Source organism: Lagopus leucura, unplaced genomic scaffold, assembly GCF_019238085.1.
Source record: "Lagopus leucura isolate 7727_CA_CO unplaced genomic scaffold, USGS_WTPT01 Super-Scaffold_1, whole genome shotgun sequence".
NCBI lineage: Eukaryota > Metazoa > Chordata > Aves > Galliformes > Phasianidae > Lagopus > Lagopus leucura.
The window spans coordinates 8,278,920-8,297,040 of NW_024962250.1; the positions used below are offsets into that span (position 1 = coordinate 8,278,920).

The following is an 18,121-nucleotide window of genomic DNA, read 5'->3' on the forward strand; positions in this document are numbered from 1 at the left end:
AGTAGTCAGAAGATTCGGAGAAATGTGAATTCTTTTTGAGGTCAATAAGCAGAGGTAACACTGGAAACATAAGGCAGCAGGTTATTGTGTTGGTCAGATGAAGGAGAAGATTGGCTGCAAAAGCATGGTTGCTATGTGTATAGTATTAGATGATTTAGTCACCTCTCCTTAACCCTTCAGAAGCAGAAATAATAAAAACCAACCATAGAAAGTTAGAGCCACATAGATTTAGATTTATATTAAAAAAAAAAAAAAAGTGTGTAGATTTGATGTATAAATTAAACATTAATTTTCTATGGCCTGTGCTCTGCAGGTGAACAAACAAGTGAAGTCATGGTTGTTTTACCTCAAAAACCATGAAAGTCTATGAAATGATATGCAGATAATGGAACTGAGCCTTTGAGCACCATAAATCTTCCTGTAATCCAGTTTTCATTTATGCCTTCAGCAGGTAGCAGTGTGGGAGGGTCTTACATTAGTAATCTGATTTTAGCAACGAAATGTGTGCTCCTCTGAGTCCTTCCCTTTTGCAGTTTGTGTTTTGTCTCCTCTGTTCCATGTAAGTTACTACACCTTTTATGCCTGGCTGCCATTGCTCCCTGAAGTTGCCTGACAAGTGGCAAGAGGTGTGGAGCTTTTAGGGCCTGCAGAGTACTAAATGCTTTTTAGAAATGATAGTCTAATGGTAGGTGAAGTCTCAGGAATACAGTTCTGTCTTAAATACTTCCCCGGAGCTCAGATTAACCAAAACATTAAAAAGATTCATTAAATGGCAAGTGCAAAGCTTAGTTTTGGTGGTGATAAATTTGAGAACTCATAGCAGGCAATCATAGTAATACATTTATGGTAGTTTGTGCTTCTGAGGGAATTTCTGAGGACGCACTTCTTCAAAGTCCCTTTTTGAAGGAAGTAGAGTTTTAAAATAGAAGTAGAGACTCTCCCTAGGAAAAGTCTGATCTTTAATTCATTTATGAAGCCATGAATAAATGCTGCACAGTTTTGTGTTCATGATAAGATATTGGGTGTAGTGAAATTTCAACTTAAAATATTCACCAGGCCAAATAGAAGTAAAAAGTACATTCTGTTTCTTCTTTGAGGAGGCAAGCAAAGAACTCTCAGTGCACCAGAATCCCATCATCCATAAATGCTAAAAGAAGCAAATAATTTTGTAAAGATCTGACACTAAGGGAATGAAAAAAAATATGAGTTATTACTTCAAGATGCTGTCAAATGTTCCAGGCTATGGAATGAGCTGGAATTATTCTGCACAGTTTAAATCAACACTACAGAATGAGGCCAAGGAGGCAGAAAGATGTGCAGTATTTCTGCAATCAACATTTTTTAAAAATGCCTAAGCACAGATGTTTCAAGGAATGAGGGGTCTGCTGTAGGCTTTGCTACCTCCTTTTGTCAACTAGAAGGAGTCTCTTAAAACACTATTTTGATATTTATATCACAGCAAAAGGTTTCTTGTTCCATGAGACTAGAAATGGTAGTGGGCTTGCTGTCTACAGGGTGGCTGGTGGGTTTTGGACAGAGAAAAGAGAATCTAGCTATCAGATATTGGCTATTTATTGGATATGTCAATTTCTATAATCTACTTTTTGCTGCTTTTAGAGTGTGTGTGAAATTTAATTAATTGAGGCAATACTTGAATACTTTAAGCTATTGGGAGAAAATGCTGTATGCACAATCTGATATTTTTTTCAACATGGCTAACATAATTTATATGAGCAGACATTGAAAGCAAGCTGAAGTCAGAGTTTTCACCTCGAGAGAAAAGTCTAAACCAGAAAATGCAGAAATTGAAAAGGAGCAATGCAAAAGAGCAGCAATGTACTGCATTTGTTAGATTTGTTGTTACACTGTGAAATTGTTGTTGTTGTTTGCATTTTTTCCCAGTTCTTAGCAGGGGAAAAAAAATCAGCTAAAGCCTGTATTCTGTGAAAAAACAATCCCCAGAGCAGCTGTGAGGCCAGTGGAGTCTGTGTCTCACCTGTCCTCTGCCTGGCTGCCTCACAGCCTGCCTTTGTGAGGCCACGTTTGTGGGGTTGCATTATGGAGGGAGGTGAGCTTGGTCTCAATGACAAAGGGCTGCCTTTACTGTGTATCACAGCTCTTTTGATCATTGCATTGCTAACTATATTCATAATGTTTTTCAGACACTGTGCTGGACTCGTTCCCTAACAGTCTGACGCCACTGCAGAAATATCTTTGCCTGATAGATGTTGGCTATTTCATTAACACCAGTGGTGCAGCACTTTTTAAGCCAGAGAGGAACGTAGATGTCATTATCTCACTTGATTATGGTTTGGGGAATGCTTTCAAGGTAAGAAAATCAATATGATCTGTTCCTTGCAGCCCTGGCCAAATTCTTATTCTAAAGCCATAAGAGTTCATAGCCAAATTTATATCTGATACTCAAATTATACAGTGACCAGCTACTCTAAAAGTGACTAATTGGTAAAGGTATAGATGTGATCTTTACAGTACAAAGGTTAGCTCCTGAGGTGAGTAATGGAGTTTGTTGGAGTTTTGATGGCAAAGACTGAATGAAGCTTGATTGCTGTACACGTAGATACGTAGGTAACATGCTTATATTTTTTCAACTACATATTTCAGAGCTTCTGCAGGTCCACTTGGGTGATCAGGAAAATTATTTCCCTTTATGTGTCTGTAGTGTGAGGGGGCATGGGAACTGATCAGCGGGACAGAGTATGTACATACTTGATTTATTAAAACTTTCAAGTAAATAGTTGTCCAAATCTTGATCGTATTCTTAAGAGCAAACCAGTCACAGTATCTTGGAAGAGGATGGAAGCTTCCTTCAAGACCACAGCACTATAGGCTGATAGGCCTAAAGATCTTAGGCTCCTTTCTCTGTATTGGATCATGACATTCACTTTCTAGGATACTCTGGATATTATAGTAGCAAGTGGCTGCTGAAGACAAGATTGTGATCTCCCACGTCCTGTCCTCATGACAAATTCTAAGAGTGGCTTTTGTCATTCCTTCCAATAATTTAAAAAAACTCAACGGGGTGATAAGTGTCTTCTGACTTGTGGCATGTGATGGCAGAAAGTAGGGTTGTTCTATGGCTACTTTGGTCTACGCCTAGACTGCAGTGTAATTCTAGGAACTGAATTAATTTGCCACAGTATTTCTGTGATACATCAATAAACCTTGTCTCAGTACTTCCTTTAAGGCAATGACGTTCTGTATCTACAGCAATTAGAGATGACATACAAATATTGCAAGATACAAAAAATCCCATTCCCCAAAGTGGAGATAAGTGAAGAAGAAGCAAAGAACCCAAAGGAATGTTACGTGTTTGAAGATGCAGAGGACCCGAGAGCACCCATAGTAATTCATTTCCCTCTTGTGAATGACACATTTAAGGAATTCAAGGCACCTGGTAAGTTTAGTCTTTTTACTTGAATTTGGGTTATTTGTCTTTCTACAGTATTGATCTTCTTTGTTCTTCCTAACAATTTTGGAAGAGGGCACAGCCTTTGTGTGAGTGAGAGTATCCCATCTTCTACCCATCAGGGTCATTCATGCATATTTGCCTCTATCTCTGGGATATGAATGAGGATGCATTTGGGGAAAATTATGAACAGCGGCAACAGAGGTTAAGTAAAGCTCATTTTCTGATATGAGATTCACCACTTAATGCTTAGAGAGTATATGTGTGAACAGATACTCCAACAAAATCATACTTAGAAACTGCAGACAAAGAGGAGGTGCCTAGAAGAGGGGACTGGGCTTGTTAGGTGGAGACTGGACATGGTTCAAATGGCACTGTGCCATCAGGTGAGGCTGCTGAACAGAGGCTAGCTGATAAAACAAGTGTCTTAGGGGCACTTTATGTGAAACATGGATGAGATTATGCAGGGCAACACAGCTGCTGCAGCTTCTCAATGCTCCAGGCCTAAATGTGTGAGATGTGATGCTCACCTGCATGTCTCTGAGCAGGCATTGATTCATCAGTCAAGCTGAGAGCAGCTGATATGGGTGGTTGGAGGAGGAGGGACCTTAGCAACCTGTTTGTGTGAATTTCAAGTTTAACAGTGGAGCTTTTCACTTCCAGATGGCTGAGAGACACCTTGTGGAAATCATTGTGGGTATTTATTTTTTCTGCTTTTAACTATTTAAATTCTAGAAAAGAGAAAGAATTGGCTTGTGAATTTCCCATTTACAATGCCCTTACAGACTGCACTTTTCTGTGCTTGAGGCAGATGCAGCTGTATCTGGATGTGGATAGCACAGATAATAAGGCTCTCCAAATATCAGGAAGTTTGGCAAAGCAAAGCTTGGACATTTTTAATAGTCACTTCTGTTGTCAGTCTGGGCCCCACATACTGAAGTCTCATTGCCATGAAAACACTCAGTTACATAAAAAGCTGATGTGTATCAAGCAAAGCTCACTATGGTGGCTTTTCTCTTCGTCCACAGGGGAAAAGCGCAGTCTCTCAGAGATGGAAGAAGGCAAAGTAAATCTGGAAAACAACTGTTCACCCTATTACCTCATTAGGCTAATCTACTCTCCTGAAAATTTTGACAAACTTGTGAACCTGAGCAAGTACAACATCCTCAACAACAGAGACCTGCTCTTTCAGGCACTTCAGAATGCTGTAGAACGGAAAATAAGTTGCACGACTTGGAATCTCCCCAGCCACTCTGGAGCTGGATATGCCTAGGCTGGGTTTTCATTCTTTTCCTCACTGAAGGCTACAACAGTCACATTACAATGAACTCATAACAATCACAGTCACATTACAATGCATCACAGTGTTCATGATTTGCAGGAGACTCAGGAAACCTGTACATTTCTCATCTTGCCTTGTTCAAGTTCCTGGCTTTCAAAAGAATTTATGCAATCTTCCTCACCCAAGTTTTCAGACCATAAGAGCCTCACAGTGTAGTTTTACTTGACAAGAAATGAGAGTCCTGGTTAGCGGAGACCTTTCAGGAATTCCCCAATGCTGTAAAAAATGGTGGTGGTTATAGCAATAGTTCTTTACACGTGCCTGTTCCCTCAATCCTGAGGCCATTATCAGTGCTTTTTGAATGATACAATTATTTACAAACCAAGTCCTGGCCATTTGCATTCAGTAATGTCCAGATTTTCAGCTAGGCTGAGCAGCAAGAATTTGCACTGAATTGGTGGGCTCAGCTCTGAAGTCAGGCCAAAGAGTCATACATACCTGTTAACAGCAGCCAATCTGCAGTGCGGACTGTTACATTTTGTTTGGCTAATTCCCCTTGCTGATGTAGAAATTATTCCTTTATTCCATTCCCCTGCAAATGTTTGGCACAGAAATGCTGCTCCAGACTGCCACGAAGGGGGCAGTTACATTTCAAGAAGAGAAGACATGAGACTATGGTTCTTGCTTTCAAGTTTTGGCTAGAGGAAAAATTCCACTTAAGGCATGAGTGATTATTTTCGTTTATATGGGCAGTGCCTGTATGAATTAAAATGTCAAGAGCTTTTGAAATAAAAAACTCAGGGTGAATAGTTGCCATAGACACAAGTAACTACATTTAATTCAAGAACGATGACCAAGACCTAAGCTAATGCTTATTATGGATGCAAGCTGAATGCAGGATAAAATAAGTAATGTAACAGAGTGCATAGTTACTGCATTTTCACAACTAGATTTTTTTCCTCTTTACAGTCTTTATCCCTAACATCACAGGCAAGGTATTTTTAATAGGTGCTACACTAAAATGGAACAGAAATAAAAAAAAGGAAATTCTTTTTCACACCTCTTTGCTGGAGGAAAATACTCAGAAAAGAACACTGCCTGTTTTTCATTTGCTTGGGATTATGGTGAGAAATACTGCCTTGATCTAAGAGCCTGGAATATTGTTACGGCTCTTCGCAGCATTAAAAAGATGGTAGAGAAGGATACGGAGTGCACGAAACATAAATCAGAGAAGTTTCTAGGTTTCATAGCACTGAAGGAGTCGGGCCTGCTTTTGGCATATTTAATCCAAACGTAGGACGTTCACAGAGGCCCAGGAAACTCTTGCACATTTCTTCTGTGATGATATCTAGAATGAGTTGTACTTAAAATTAAAGAAAGAGAAACAGATCTGCCTATTTGGTGTATGCAGGCAGTATCTGAGCTCAGAGGAGAACACCCACAAAAAGTTTCATTGCCTGAGCCCTGCTCCTACAAAATGCTGTCTTCTGTTGCAAGTAAAGGCAGTAAATAAGCCTCCGCAGTACTCCTTGTATGGGGCTTACTTGCTGAGTTGAGGAGCACTATGAGAAGAAAGAATTAATCAGATATGGCTGCAAGAAAGACAGAAAGAGCTGTTTCGAGTTGATTTGAAAACTAAGATGACAGCAGGAGGGGTATCTCAGAAAACAAAGTCTTACCAGCAGGATCTGTGACCTTCATGTAGGAGAATATGTCCTGGTGCAGTATGCCCTAGTGCAGGCAAATGCACACAGGAGCAGAGGCGGCTGTATGCTGTTTTACCTCATCCACCTAATTTTTACATGCTGCTAAAAAACCCATTTTGTTCATGGGTACAGTGAGTGACCCCTAACACCCGGGGATCTTGACAGCATGTAGCCAGCAGTGACACACCTTGAATGCACTGAGAAAACAGGCTCTGTGTGCTTCACCTACTTGTAACTGGGGCATGGTTTGTGCCTGCACAGTGCTGCTAATGCACACAGAGATGCCTGCTAAAATGTGAAAGAAATGGGAAAAAAAGCACAAACCCAGAGTGCCCAGATAACCCATGGGAGTCGGTGGGGAACGGGTTCTCTGAGGGACTGTTAAACCCTATGGTAGGATGAAGGAGGTCAAGGTGGGGTGGGGGGTGTGAAGATGTGCTGATGGTCCCTTTGCCATGGAACTGTCACCCATGATCCTGCACTGCACACCGGGCCAGGGCTGCTGGTTACTCTCACAGCCAAACACTGTGCTAAGTGCCCCAGAGCCTCCTTGGCATCCCGTGTGGTAGCCTTGTAGCATTAGAAGACAATACCTAAGTTTTAAATGCTTTCTGTTGCATTTCAAAGCCTGTAATTATGTGAGGGCTGCACCACTGCCTATAAGAAGGTGGCGTTAGTTTCTTTTTTGTTGTGTGAAGCCGAAGATGCTTGTTGTTGGTCTGACAGTGTGGCAGAAAGCCTTGGAGGGTGTTTGTGGGGGTGAAGTGTGGCGGGACTGGGACCTGCGGGCTCACCCACAGCTTGCTGGGGGAATGGTGGCTGGCACGTGTTGTCCTCACTACAGCTGGGTTGTGTTTTAAGACATGCTCAGTCAAACAGCCTGAACCCACAGAACCAGAAAGTGTACTTACAGTGCTTGATGTGCAGCTGGTTAGTGTGTCCTGTGCTCAGGTCTGCTCCTCGATCCTGCTCTTCTTTCTAGTGGACACAAGTCTAAAGGAAAGGACCACTGAAATGTTGTGTGCTTGTTCCTCATCCCCGTGTGTTGCTTATGGACAGGTCCGTGCCTGCCATTGTGGAGTTATGTTTGTTTAACTGTTGAAAATGAATTCACGCCTACAATGTGCCCATCCAAAATGCAACCCAGGTCACAGCTCTCAGATGAACATTCAGCTGGAAAGCCCCCAGAAACACAGAGCTTGCTATCTGCTGCTGAACACAGAGGAAAAAATGTTTGTTCTTACAATTCTTAGCTATAGCTGTATAGAAATTGCTTATATCTATTAACTGCTTAATAATACAACCATTAAAACATAATGTTGCAAAAGAGCACCAGACCCCTGTCAGTTTTTATGCACTTCTTAACCACAGGACTAAACTCTTTGTGGTAGCACCAGCACTGCTGCTGCTGCTAAGTGCTTTGTAGAGCATTTACTACTTTCAAGATGGGGTGGAAAAATCAGAGACATGTTCTGTCTTACAGAAGCATTGAGAGGCTGGAAAAGAGCGGAAATATGAACTCCTGTGGCAAATAAATGCTCCTGAGAGAATGGCACAGGCTGGATAGGAACACAGCTCTACTGAGCCGCAGCCAGAACACTGCACCATTCCACTCTGAGTGATTAAATGTGTAGAGAAGCCTGCCTTTTACTGAGCTTTAGTATTATCAACTAAACAATGAGTTTAAAATAATAGAATCATAGAATATAAGATTGGAAGGAACCTTTAAGATCATTTAGTTCTAGATCCCCTGCTGTAGGCAGGGACATTTCCTCCTAGACTGGGTTGCTCAAAGCCCCATGCAGCCTGGCCTTGAATGCTTCCAGGGAAGGCATCTACCACTTTGCTGGACAACCTGTACCAGTCTCTCACCATCCTCACAGTAAAGAATGTCTTCCTAATATCTAGTCTAACTCCTTCTTCCAGTTTGAAGCTATTTCCCCTTGTCCTGTTGCTCTATGCCCCTATAAAATGTATAAAAACAACCTCCGTAAGTTTTATAAAAGTTTTTTTTTAACGCGTAGAAACAGCTAAAGATCAACTCTAAGTGAAAATGCACCCCTTTTTGTTACTGTTTTTTGTTACTGAAAACAGTTCCAGTAGAGGCACAGCAACAGAGAGGGCCAAACTGGCCAAGAAGCATGGTGATTTGCTCACTTTACTGGCTCTATTGGAATAAGTCACAGCACGAATTTAAACTCAAGGAGCTGCACGCACACCAAAAGCGTTTACATAAATCTGGGGCCGTGCACTCTTCGTTCTCCCACTGAAAAGTTAGTTGAGACAAAGGAGAGCAAAAACCATGCTTCAGAATAGCTAAAACAGGACCCTTACCTGAGGAGCTAAGGACCTGAAGCTTTAGCTTTCACTTCACAAGGAAAAGCCTTCGCCATTGTACTATCCTGGGTGAAAAATAACTAATTTCTCCCCTGCTTGTGCTAGGTTTTCTTGAAGGGCTCACAAACAGAGATAAGAAGGTAGAAAATAAGGCCCCAACAAAGTGTTACTTCTCGTGGTTGTGCCATACCTTAACAAGTGGGGACCCAGCTCCGGCAGCCCCACCTGGCACTGGAGGGTTCTGTGGGGTGCGTCCAATGGTGCCTGGCTCAGCCCAGCACAGCAAGGCTGGCGTTGGTACCTCAGATGACACAGCTCATCAGCAGACTGTTCTGAGTGTGCTGAGATGCTCTTCCCCTCTGGATCTGCTGATTGACTGGTTAAAAAGCTGTTTCAGAACAAGAAAAATAAAACTTAACTCTCCACAAGCCCATTGCAGGGGTGAACCTGCGGACAAGAGAGCATTTGGTCTCCAGACAAAAACTTATGCCCTGCTTCTATTGCAGGCCTGCCACTTCCCTACATTATTTATTATACCTCCTAGCCATAAGTTCATGAAGATGAAACTTGCAGCTGTATCACCTTATTGCATATCCAGGCAGAGACACAGAGGAAGAAAAGTAAAAGCCACCAGCAGTCTCATGCCAGAGGCCTTTCTTCCAAGCTTGGACTTCTCCTGGAAAAGCACTGGCAGTCACATCTTTGCTCCAGGCAAGAATACATTTTTAAAAGCATACTGACTGTGTTCTCACCATTCAGTGAAAAAGGGTCTGGGACTCTAAGCAGTCCTGGTGTATCTGCACATTGGTTTATTGGTGGCAAAAGGGGTGGTGGAAGGAAAAACTAACATTCTTTTCAGGTCCAAAATCTCCCATTCCCAGAACAACCAAACCTGTGTAAGATAGTATGTAAGCAGCTGATCATGTTCATTGAGACAGCAGCTCTTGGCTTTCCTAAGGCATCATCTTACTGACCCATTTTCTTAATCTTAATGCCCATATAGTCTATTCAAAGCTGCAAGGTGCTTTGGGCAATGGGTTTAGCTTTCTGCTTCAAGCTTTCATTACTAATCAATTGGTACATGTAATAAAAGTAGCATAAAACTGTAACTTCTTGCAATGATAAACTACTCATCAGTGCATGCTGTGGAATGACAAATCCATGGAGAACTTTGAACGAGCCAGGGGAATACTGAAAGCAGCAGGTTTAGCAATGTCAGTGACATTGTCAACAAAAAATATACATATAACCTACATTAATGGGGTATAAACCAGTTCCTGAAAGTAAAACATTTGCAGGAAGAAAGAAGGAGAGAAATATCAAAGGATGGAGCAAAATCAGGTTAAAATTGGAAAGCCAAACCAATCTTTGTGCCTCAGATAACTACGTGAGATTTTTTTTTCAGTTTGTTCCTATCTGGTTCCTTGTAGCTGTAGTCAAAGTCATTCCCTTCCTTCCAGTGCTTCTGTAGGGAGGACCTCCTACTGCTGACATACATCACGGTATGTATCTTTTCTAACCCTCCTTGCGGCTTCTGGAGGGAAAGATTCTCTGAAATAAAGAATGTTGAAATATTTCACATGCATCTCAGTTCAAGAGCTACAGCTATTGTTGCCAGTTACTGGCTGCTTATTGAGCAACAGCAGCCTATGCCTTGGGGAGAGTGATGGTTTGTGCCTCCTCACTGCACTTTGAAGTGCCAGGACTTAAGTGAGCAGGTAGGGGCACGGGACTTGAAATGTAGTTTTTATAGGGATGAGGAAATGAGCTGAGCAGAGGTGGATGGAGTCCTCCTTCGATATCACATGCACCTGAGGCTTCTGCTTTGGGAAGAGTTGGTAAAAGCACAAGGACTGGGTGATCCAGCTGATGAAATCAGCAGGCTACTGTATCTATCCTATGAGGAAAAACACTACACCATACTTTGCTTTAAAATATTGCCCTGTAATTACTAATGAGCCCTAGCTTACCTGTAGGTGTGGATGTCACTTATTCTTCAATTAACATACAATAATGGCAGGCTTCCATATCACAATCTACTTTTTTTCAAGGCCTCCCACGCCTCTGGCAAATGACAAAATATATTATTGCCTCTCTATTTGATCATTATAGTGGTAAATGCGACACTGAAACAATTGCAGAAGAGAATGTTGAAAATATTAACTATTTATAGCATAGCAGAATAATTTTGCAAATGTGCCTTTTTCTTAGTAAAACATCATGCTTGCTAACCAACAACATTACAACCCACCTGGATCTGATGAACATTTCCATTTTCAGCTGTTCAAAACAATTTATACTAGAACAGCATGAAGTGCACTGGTATGCTTGCAGGTGCAGAAAGAAAGGTTTATGTGTAATAATTTAATCCCACAGTATTTTGAATTTCTAATGTGTGAAGGTTGAATGTCTTCCCTAGAATAGTCTGAGAAACTCTGAAAAGTTCATTTCATTATGAAATAAATGCTCTTTCATTTGCCCTTTTCCTGGGAGAGACACATAGGTGACTGCCAAGGGATTTTCTTCTATCATAGAACAAGACTAATGCTTATGTTCAGTTGCCATGATTTTGAAGAGTTCCACTGAGAGCACCAGACAACTAAAGCTGTGCTAACTGTGCACTGCCCATTCAATGTGTTCCTTACATCAACACCTCAAGACAAAATTTAGGGCATTAAAACATTTTAAGATGAGACAAATTTTTAAGTGCAATTACCGTTCATCTATGGAGATTGGTGATCAGGTTGCAGGTCTTAAGTCAGATCTCATCCAAAGCTACGGTAATGCAATTTGATGTGACCAATGAGCCCTGGGAGGGAGGCACAGAGCTGACAGCATCTAGTTCCTCTCATTTGTCAAAATCAAGCTCCAGCAATTTAAAACTGGAGTCTCTTATAGGCCTGCAGCAATGGACACCTGAATTGTTGCTGTACGATATCTGAAAACAGCGACAGGTCTTCTGAAAAATGCTCCACTGTGGATGCATGATCATTTCTTTCAGTATACGCTTATCATCTTTTTTCCAACGCAGGGTACTGTGAAAGCAAAGAGGGCATTTTATGCAGAAAATTGCCTCAGACCGTGTTTAGTTGTTTCTTTTTTTTTTTTTTTCCTTTTCTTTTGATTCTCCACCTTTACATCAGGTTCTACATCTTGTTTAGCCAGCATCAGAGGACTAGTGTGGGTCCTTGTCTTTATACCTCTGGTCCTCAGTCTTAGCCACTGAACAAAGGCTGCTAAATACAGCTTTGCTGCTTGTTGCATTGAGAGGGTGGATGGGCAAACTTCCATCTTGCAGTCACTTCATGTGAGCTGTCTGGATTAAAGTTCCCTCTCCTTTTCCATTAAGTGACTTGGAGTATGTATTACTTAGGTGATAGGGTGAATGACAAAGTTGTATCCACAGAAGTATCCCAGATGTTCTTTTTAATTATATTTAATGACTTTACCAGATTTAATGCCTAATTAAAATAAGTTCCAAAGGTAGTGATTAAATTAAAACTTATGAATACATTTGCAGAGGTTAGATACAGTGGTGAAGGGTCTGTTTTTCATTGAAGCAAATGTTATTTTCCTCTTCCTGCTTCTAGTAGAGATGAAGGCAGTTTTGTGCTATTACCACTTTTGTTCTTGGTTCAAAGTGGTGATGGAGGCTTGGGTCACTGCAATCCCATCTTCCTTTAAATTTCTGAAAAAAGCTGCAGATTCCTTCTCTGGTTTGATTCTGAAAGATGGTGTTCTCCTATGAACAACAGTCATCACCAGAAAATTAGGGGCAATCTGGATGAGTTTAAGTCATTGTGTATATTCAAAGCACCTCTTAGGCATCTACCTCAGCAGTGGAAAAAAAAAAAAATAAACCTTGCAGAGAGTTTAGAGTTTCATATCACAGCCCAGAAGATTTCTACAGCCTCTAAATGCAATATAAACTAATTTACCCTACAGGCCAAATTTCCTAATTTGGCTCCAGCTGAGTTTTCAGTGTGTGTGTTTAGGTTCTCAAAATGGTCCATGATTGAAGTATTCAAACAGTGCAATTTCATACAACTGATTTTGTTCCTTACTATAAGAGTCTGGATTCCTTTCAGACCCTGCTGAAGAGAATATTCAAAGGAAAAATAGCAGGCTTCTAGTTTGGATTCTTGCTCTGGTTTTCTCATCTATTGGAACATGTTTGTCTCCACAGAGCATAAAGGTAATCCAATTTTCAGGTCACACACTTCATTTCAATAACATTAGTGACTAAAATAAGTGATAAAAGAATTCCTCTGGGATTCCCAGTTTTAAATTGTTAACCACAGACAGGATATAGCTGACTTCATTGAAACCCAGTTTTGAAAATTGGCTGTAGCACATCATAAATAACAAAGTGAAATGAGGCATCATCCTACTCAAGAATACTGTATTCTACCAGATTAACAACAGAGAAGCAGGATTTTTGGATCTCAGGACAATCTACCTCTGTAGGTGGCTGCTAACTAAGCACAAACAGTGGTGGTCTCTGTTCAGCATTGCAGCACAGAACCCCCTACCTCAGGAGTGTAGTTTTGCTGGTCAGTCTTTCAGCAGAGTCTCTGTCCCATAGACTTGTCTGGGAGGTCTCAGTGCTTGGAGTGAAAGGTCTCACTATCACTGTGGGATCTGGTCTGTTCCTATGTCCTACAGAGTCAAAGAACACTGATAAAAACACGGTAGTAAAGTATTGTTAGAAGAAGAATTTGGAGTGTGTGGCCAATTCTGGGTCCACACCAATTTTCCCTGAAACTCGTTAGAATTGTTGCTCTGGCTTCCTTTCCAGTATGCCGTTGCCTGGTGGATTTAGAGGAAAAACTGTTGATCAAGATCCAAAGCAACCCTTTACTGAAATGATGGCTATGGCTGTTGGGTAATACCCTTCTTTGGGATCAACCTGATGCTGGATGCATTGCAACTGAAGGACTGCTTTGCAAGTCACCCCAGGGCAGTCTCCTGCTAGGTTACTACATTGATAAGGTGGCAGGTAACTTTGTATTGCTGTCTGAAGGATGCAAAAAGGAAGGCTCCAAATGCCCCATTCTAAGGACAGTCTCTCATTCTCTTCTCTTTCTCTCACCATCACTTGCTGAAACACAATTAATTCTTGAATAAAATGAGAACGTACCTATATTATTCTGTAGTGACTGCAACCAGTTCTCCATCAGCATCGGAGAAGGTGCTGAAAAGAAATACTCTGCCCCATCTCTCAGTCTGTGAAAAGGGATAGGAGAGGGAACATTCTAGTTAGTCTTACTTTTGACTGAGATAAGCAATATAAGACACTGCAGTTATGGCTCCTACAGTCTTAGGTGACTGTAGGCAAATGCAACAAGTCAGGATAGCTGTGTAGATTTTTATTAGCACACATCTCTGCAAGACTTACCGTAACATGAAGGTGTTCTCTTTCCTGATGTAGTTTGTCAGCCTCTCACATTTGGCACCAACAATGCTGAGGGACGGGAGTGTGGATATATTCTGAAGGAGGACAGAATCATAACAAAATATGTGTTGTATCTTTTCTCCTGGGATTCAATTCTATACCAACGTGTAGGCTGACTATGCACCCATAGTATCTTTTTCTGCTTCTAATTTTATGATCAAGCTCAATGAATAGGAAGAACCACAGAGGAATAGTGGACACATTATATCTTGAAGTCAGATATTTGAATCAGATATCTCATTTGAAGACTGTTTGAAAACTTATGAAATCTTATTATTCAGTCTTGTAGTTGGTAATCACTAAACGACCGCAGGATTTGATAAAACCAACATTGGTAAGAGAACCGATTACACCTAGCCCCCAAATGAAGCAAATGTAACACACAGAATACCGGAAAGATTCAAAAAAGAAATTACCTTAGATGCTTCTTGTTCATCATTGTAGAAATCAAGCTTTAGTCCATTGAGTTTTACATAGAAGGATTTCCAAGACCTTGAACCTGGCTATAAGAAAAATAATAATAAAATCCAATGATTAGCAATATATTTAATTTCAGTAGTGAAATCTTCTTTGTGCAGCTTCCACAGTAAGCCAGGAGATGAGCCAGATTATGAACGCAGAAGTTCTCTTTGTCATGGTTACCTCCTAAAAAACCACAGCCTGTTGTAGTTACTGTTGCGATGATTCAGTAAAGGGTTCCGTGAATCAGGACCCAACAAATGATACAGTACAGCTCAAGGAACTTCTACACCATGTTGTAGTCAGCAACAACTTTGAGAGATGTGTTATTAAATCTTGGTCTACTTTTGGACACTAACAGGCTCACTTCATTTTCCTAACTGGAACCAGGCCATTCCTGCTGGTCACAGTTCAGTTTGAAATATTTTGTTTAACTCTGACACGGCTGCCAAATTTTAGTTCATTTCCTAGACTATCACCTGCAAAATGCTACTGAACACTATGCAAAAACAACTATTTCTTACTCCAACTCTGTACCAGTGAAAGGTCAGTCTAGTGTCTGTAATCTTCCAAATTCCAAAGCTCCTATTACATGTATGTATTCTTATTTTGTTGTATCAGTTAATCACAGTAAATCAAGTTGACTAATTTGGTGATTCAGAGAAAAGGAAGGAAAACATGGTAAGGAAGATATGTCATAGTTTTTCAGTAAGATGGAAGTTGAGTATCAGAGCAGACTAAATTTGGTGTGTTCAAAGGAGTAGAATAACTAGATTTCATTTCCAGATGATGAAATCCATAGCAGCTTCAATTTTTAAAAGAGAGATTTCAAGTTAAAAAGTGTCAGAGGAAATATTCTATGGGACAAACAATCCAAGGCTACCTGCTTACATGCAATACTTCAGTAAACGCTCAGATGTCTACAGACTGGTGATAAATATTAGGAAACTTCCTGTCCTGTTATGATCATTATCTTACTGACCTATTATCCCTTCCCAGGATAAGAATTCTGATTTCAGTGTCATTCAACTCTAGGTTAAACAAAGCACAACTTCCAAAAATGAACTGAAATCTTTTTTCTTTTCTAGTAAGTTAGAAGCTACAATCACTGAAAGCATGGGAGTTGGAGCTTCCTCTGCCAACAAACCATCACATGCTGATACAGGATCATGAAGCTTGTTGAAGGGGACCTTCATTCAAGTTTCTGGTTTACCATGGATATCTGATTTATTATGGATAGACAGACCTTGTTCTGCATGATTCCTATGACAGGCACAATGACATTGTCTCTGTTAAGGACAGAATCAGGTACTAATGAAATCAGTGGACTCTTCTTTAACAGTAACTGATTTAAACCTACAGTCCTGCTCTCCTCTTCAGCATAGTTTTATCCTGAAGAAGTCTGACCTGATCTGGACTGTAACTCAAGGAAAGGTGAATTAAACCAGAGTGGAGGCATTTTTTTCTACCTGTCGCCGTCCTGGAAGAAGCTGGTCTCTCTTTTCTAGGAACCCCTCCATATGCTGGAGACTTGCAGAAACCTGAGACAAGAACACTTCTGTTAAATTTTTTAAAAGCCCTTGAAGATGTTGCAAATTTTGAAGCTATAAAAGGTAAATTCCACACAGAGAAATTGGTCTTTGCTGCCTCTAGCCTTTTTGTTCACAATGCAGCCAGGAATCCTTTCTAGTTTGTAACCACATCTCATTTGCTGCTCACATAAAGAGAATCCATATGTCCCTAGAACAATATGCCCAGGGAATTTATCACAGTTTATTATGAAATTAATGTTTCCTTTTGAAATCCAGTCATTTGCCTACCTGGAACGGCAAGCTGGCTTTCAACCTGGATTATTACCTGGAGGTCCTGGACTCTCTTACTTGGTCAACCAAATTTGGAGGTAGATCACCATTTGGAGGTGTAAATTAGTATTATTATTCAGAATAAAGGGTATTGTCATCCTGTTTACAAGGGACAGAGATGATATCCTTACAATACAAGTGCTCTATTTGACATCCAAACATTACGTGACCAAGAGCCATTCAGTGTTTTGACTGTGATAGCATGATTAATAAAAAATCCATTACAGAAAATAAATTTTATTACCTTTGAATGTTATTTTGATATTACTAAATGCAATTTACAACTTAAATTGCAAAAGAATTAATTACACCCTTGCAATAATGATGAGTTACACCAATCTGTAGTGTTGCACTGGTATACTTGGGTATGTGAGCAACACATTCCTCTTATAAAGTGCAAAGGGGAAGGGAACAACTTTTACCCATCTATGAGTTAACAGTAAATTTCCTGCCTGGGTGAGGAACTAGGAGCTTCTGGTTCTAGACCTGCACCAGCTGATCAGCTCTGGGCAAACGTGCTACCCAGTCCTGCTTCTCTGTAACTTCTAAACTCATTGGGCACTCAGCATGGAGATACTCATGGAAAGGCAAGATGTCATGAATAAATCAGCAGCTTTGTCTCTTTCTGAGGTAGCATCTCTTGTTAAGTGTTCTGCTCAGTATGAATATGCAGTATGAATAGCCTCTAAGTTGGGAATGAAAACCAGAAACCCATGCTGGTGTCAAGCCCTAAGCTGCAAAGCTGAGCAAATTAAAAATGCTTTTAAGCTGTATGTATCTGCTTAATATTTTTGGAAAACATATTGATTGTAAAGGATTTTCTTGCAGAATTTTCTATATTTCATTATTTGAACTAGCACAGGTTAGCAGTTTTGTGAGGAGACAAGAATCCCAGGGAACTTACCGAAGATGCAGTCTCCAATGTCTCTGGCAAGGACCTAGACAGCAGTAAATCTGATGATTTATCTAATGAATTCTGGTCAGGCTTGGGTGATGTTGCTGTTAATTTTGTTTGCAGGTTGGAGGAGGAGCTTTCAGCACTTTTTTCTTGAGGTGATACAAGGCCCATGGCATATGATTCTGAGAAATTGTTGCTGCGTTGCAGGCTTATGGAGGTAGGAGATAAAGGAGAGGTTAAAGAACTGTGATGCGCCAAAGATGTAGCTTGTGGGTCCACTGTCTTTGGTGTAGGTGGAGTGATAATCTCACTGAGTCTCCTCTCAGGTTTCATTTCTGTTTTTTTGCTGCTCAGCACCTCGGGGACTTTCCCAGAAGCAAATTGTTGGAATGCCACCACAGGCTTTTCAACTGGGGAGAAAATTGTTTCAAGTGGAGTCCAGGACAGGAGTGGTGGTTGTACAGATTGCATTGGCTTTGTGTTCCTTATCTCTATCACTTTTGGTGGTGGATTCCTTTTGTCAGATGTTTTTCTTTTCAGAGAAGGAACCCGTACAATTTTGCCTTTATCCTTCTGCTCACTTTCTTCTGCATCTGTCTGTTTCAGAAGATTCATCTCCCTCTGTAGGACATAAACATCACATTTTTTAAATTACCTGAATTACCTGTGTAAGTGCACTCATGGGCACTGTCCAG

At 40.7% G+C, this 18,121-nt stretch overlaps 2 protein-coding genes across 8 annotated transcripts in view; one reads left to right on the plus strand and one right to left on the minus strand.

Moving 5' to 3' along the window:
* LOC122186831 (cytosolic phospholipase A2 beta-like) overlaps nt 1–7,742 on the plus strand; it is a 34,702-nt gene extending 26,960 nt beyond the window's left edge. For all 7 annotated transcript variants that reach the window (XM_042884162.1, XM_042883999.1, XM_042884077.1 and 4 more), the window contains 3 exons: nt 2,163–2,329; nt 3,229–3,415; nt 4,456–7,742. In XM_042884162.1, coding sequence (XP_042740096.1) covers nt 2,163–2,329; nt 3,229–3,415; nt 4,456–4,700 — 599 coding nt within the window. In that variant the 3' untranslated portion in view covers nt 4,701–7,742. The remainder of the gene's footprint in view (nt 1–2,162; nt 2,330–3,228; nt 3,416–4,455) is intronic.
* Nucleotides 7,743–12,163: 4,421 nt separating this feature from the next.
* Nucleotides 12,164–18,121, minus strand: part of SPTBN5 (spectrin beta, non-erythrocytic 5) — a 93,322-nt gene continuing 87,364 nt past the window's right edge. The window contains 8 exon segments of the mRNA XM_042862479.1: nt 12,164–12,375; nt 12,377–12,494; nt 13,285–13,411; nt 13,893–13,978; nt 14,151–14,242; nt 14,624–14,710; nt 16,136–16,207; nt 17,433–18,047. Of these exon segments, the coding sequence (XP_042718413.1) occupies nt 12,319–12,375; nt 12,377–12,494; nt 13,285–13,411; nt 13,893–13,978; nt 14,151–14,242; nt 14,624–14,710; nt 16,136–16,207; nt 17,433–18,047 (1,254 nt within the window). The 3' untranslated portion in view covers nt 12,164–12,318.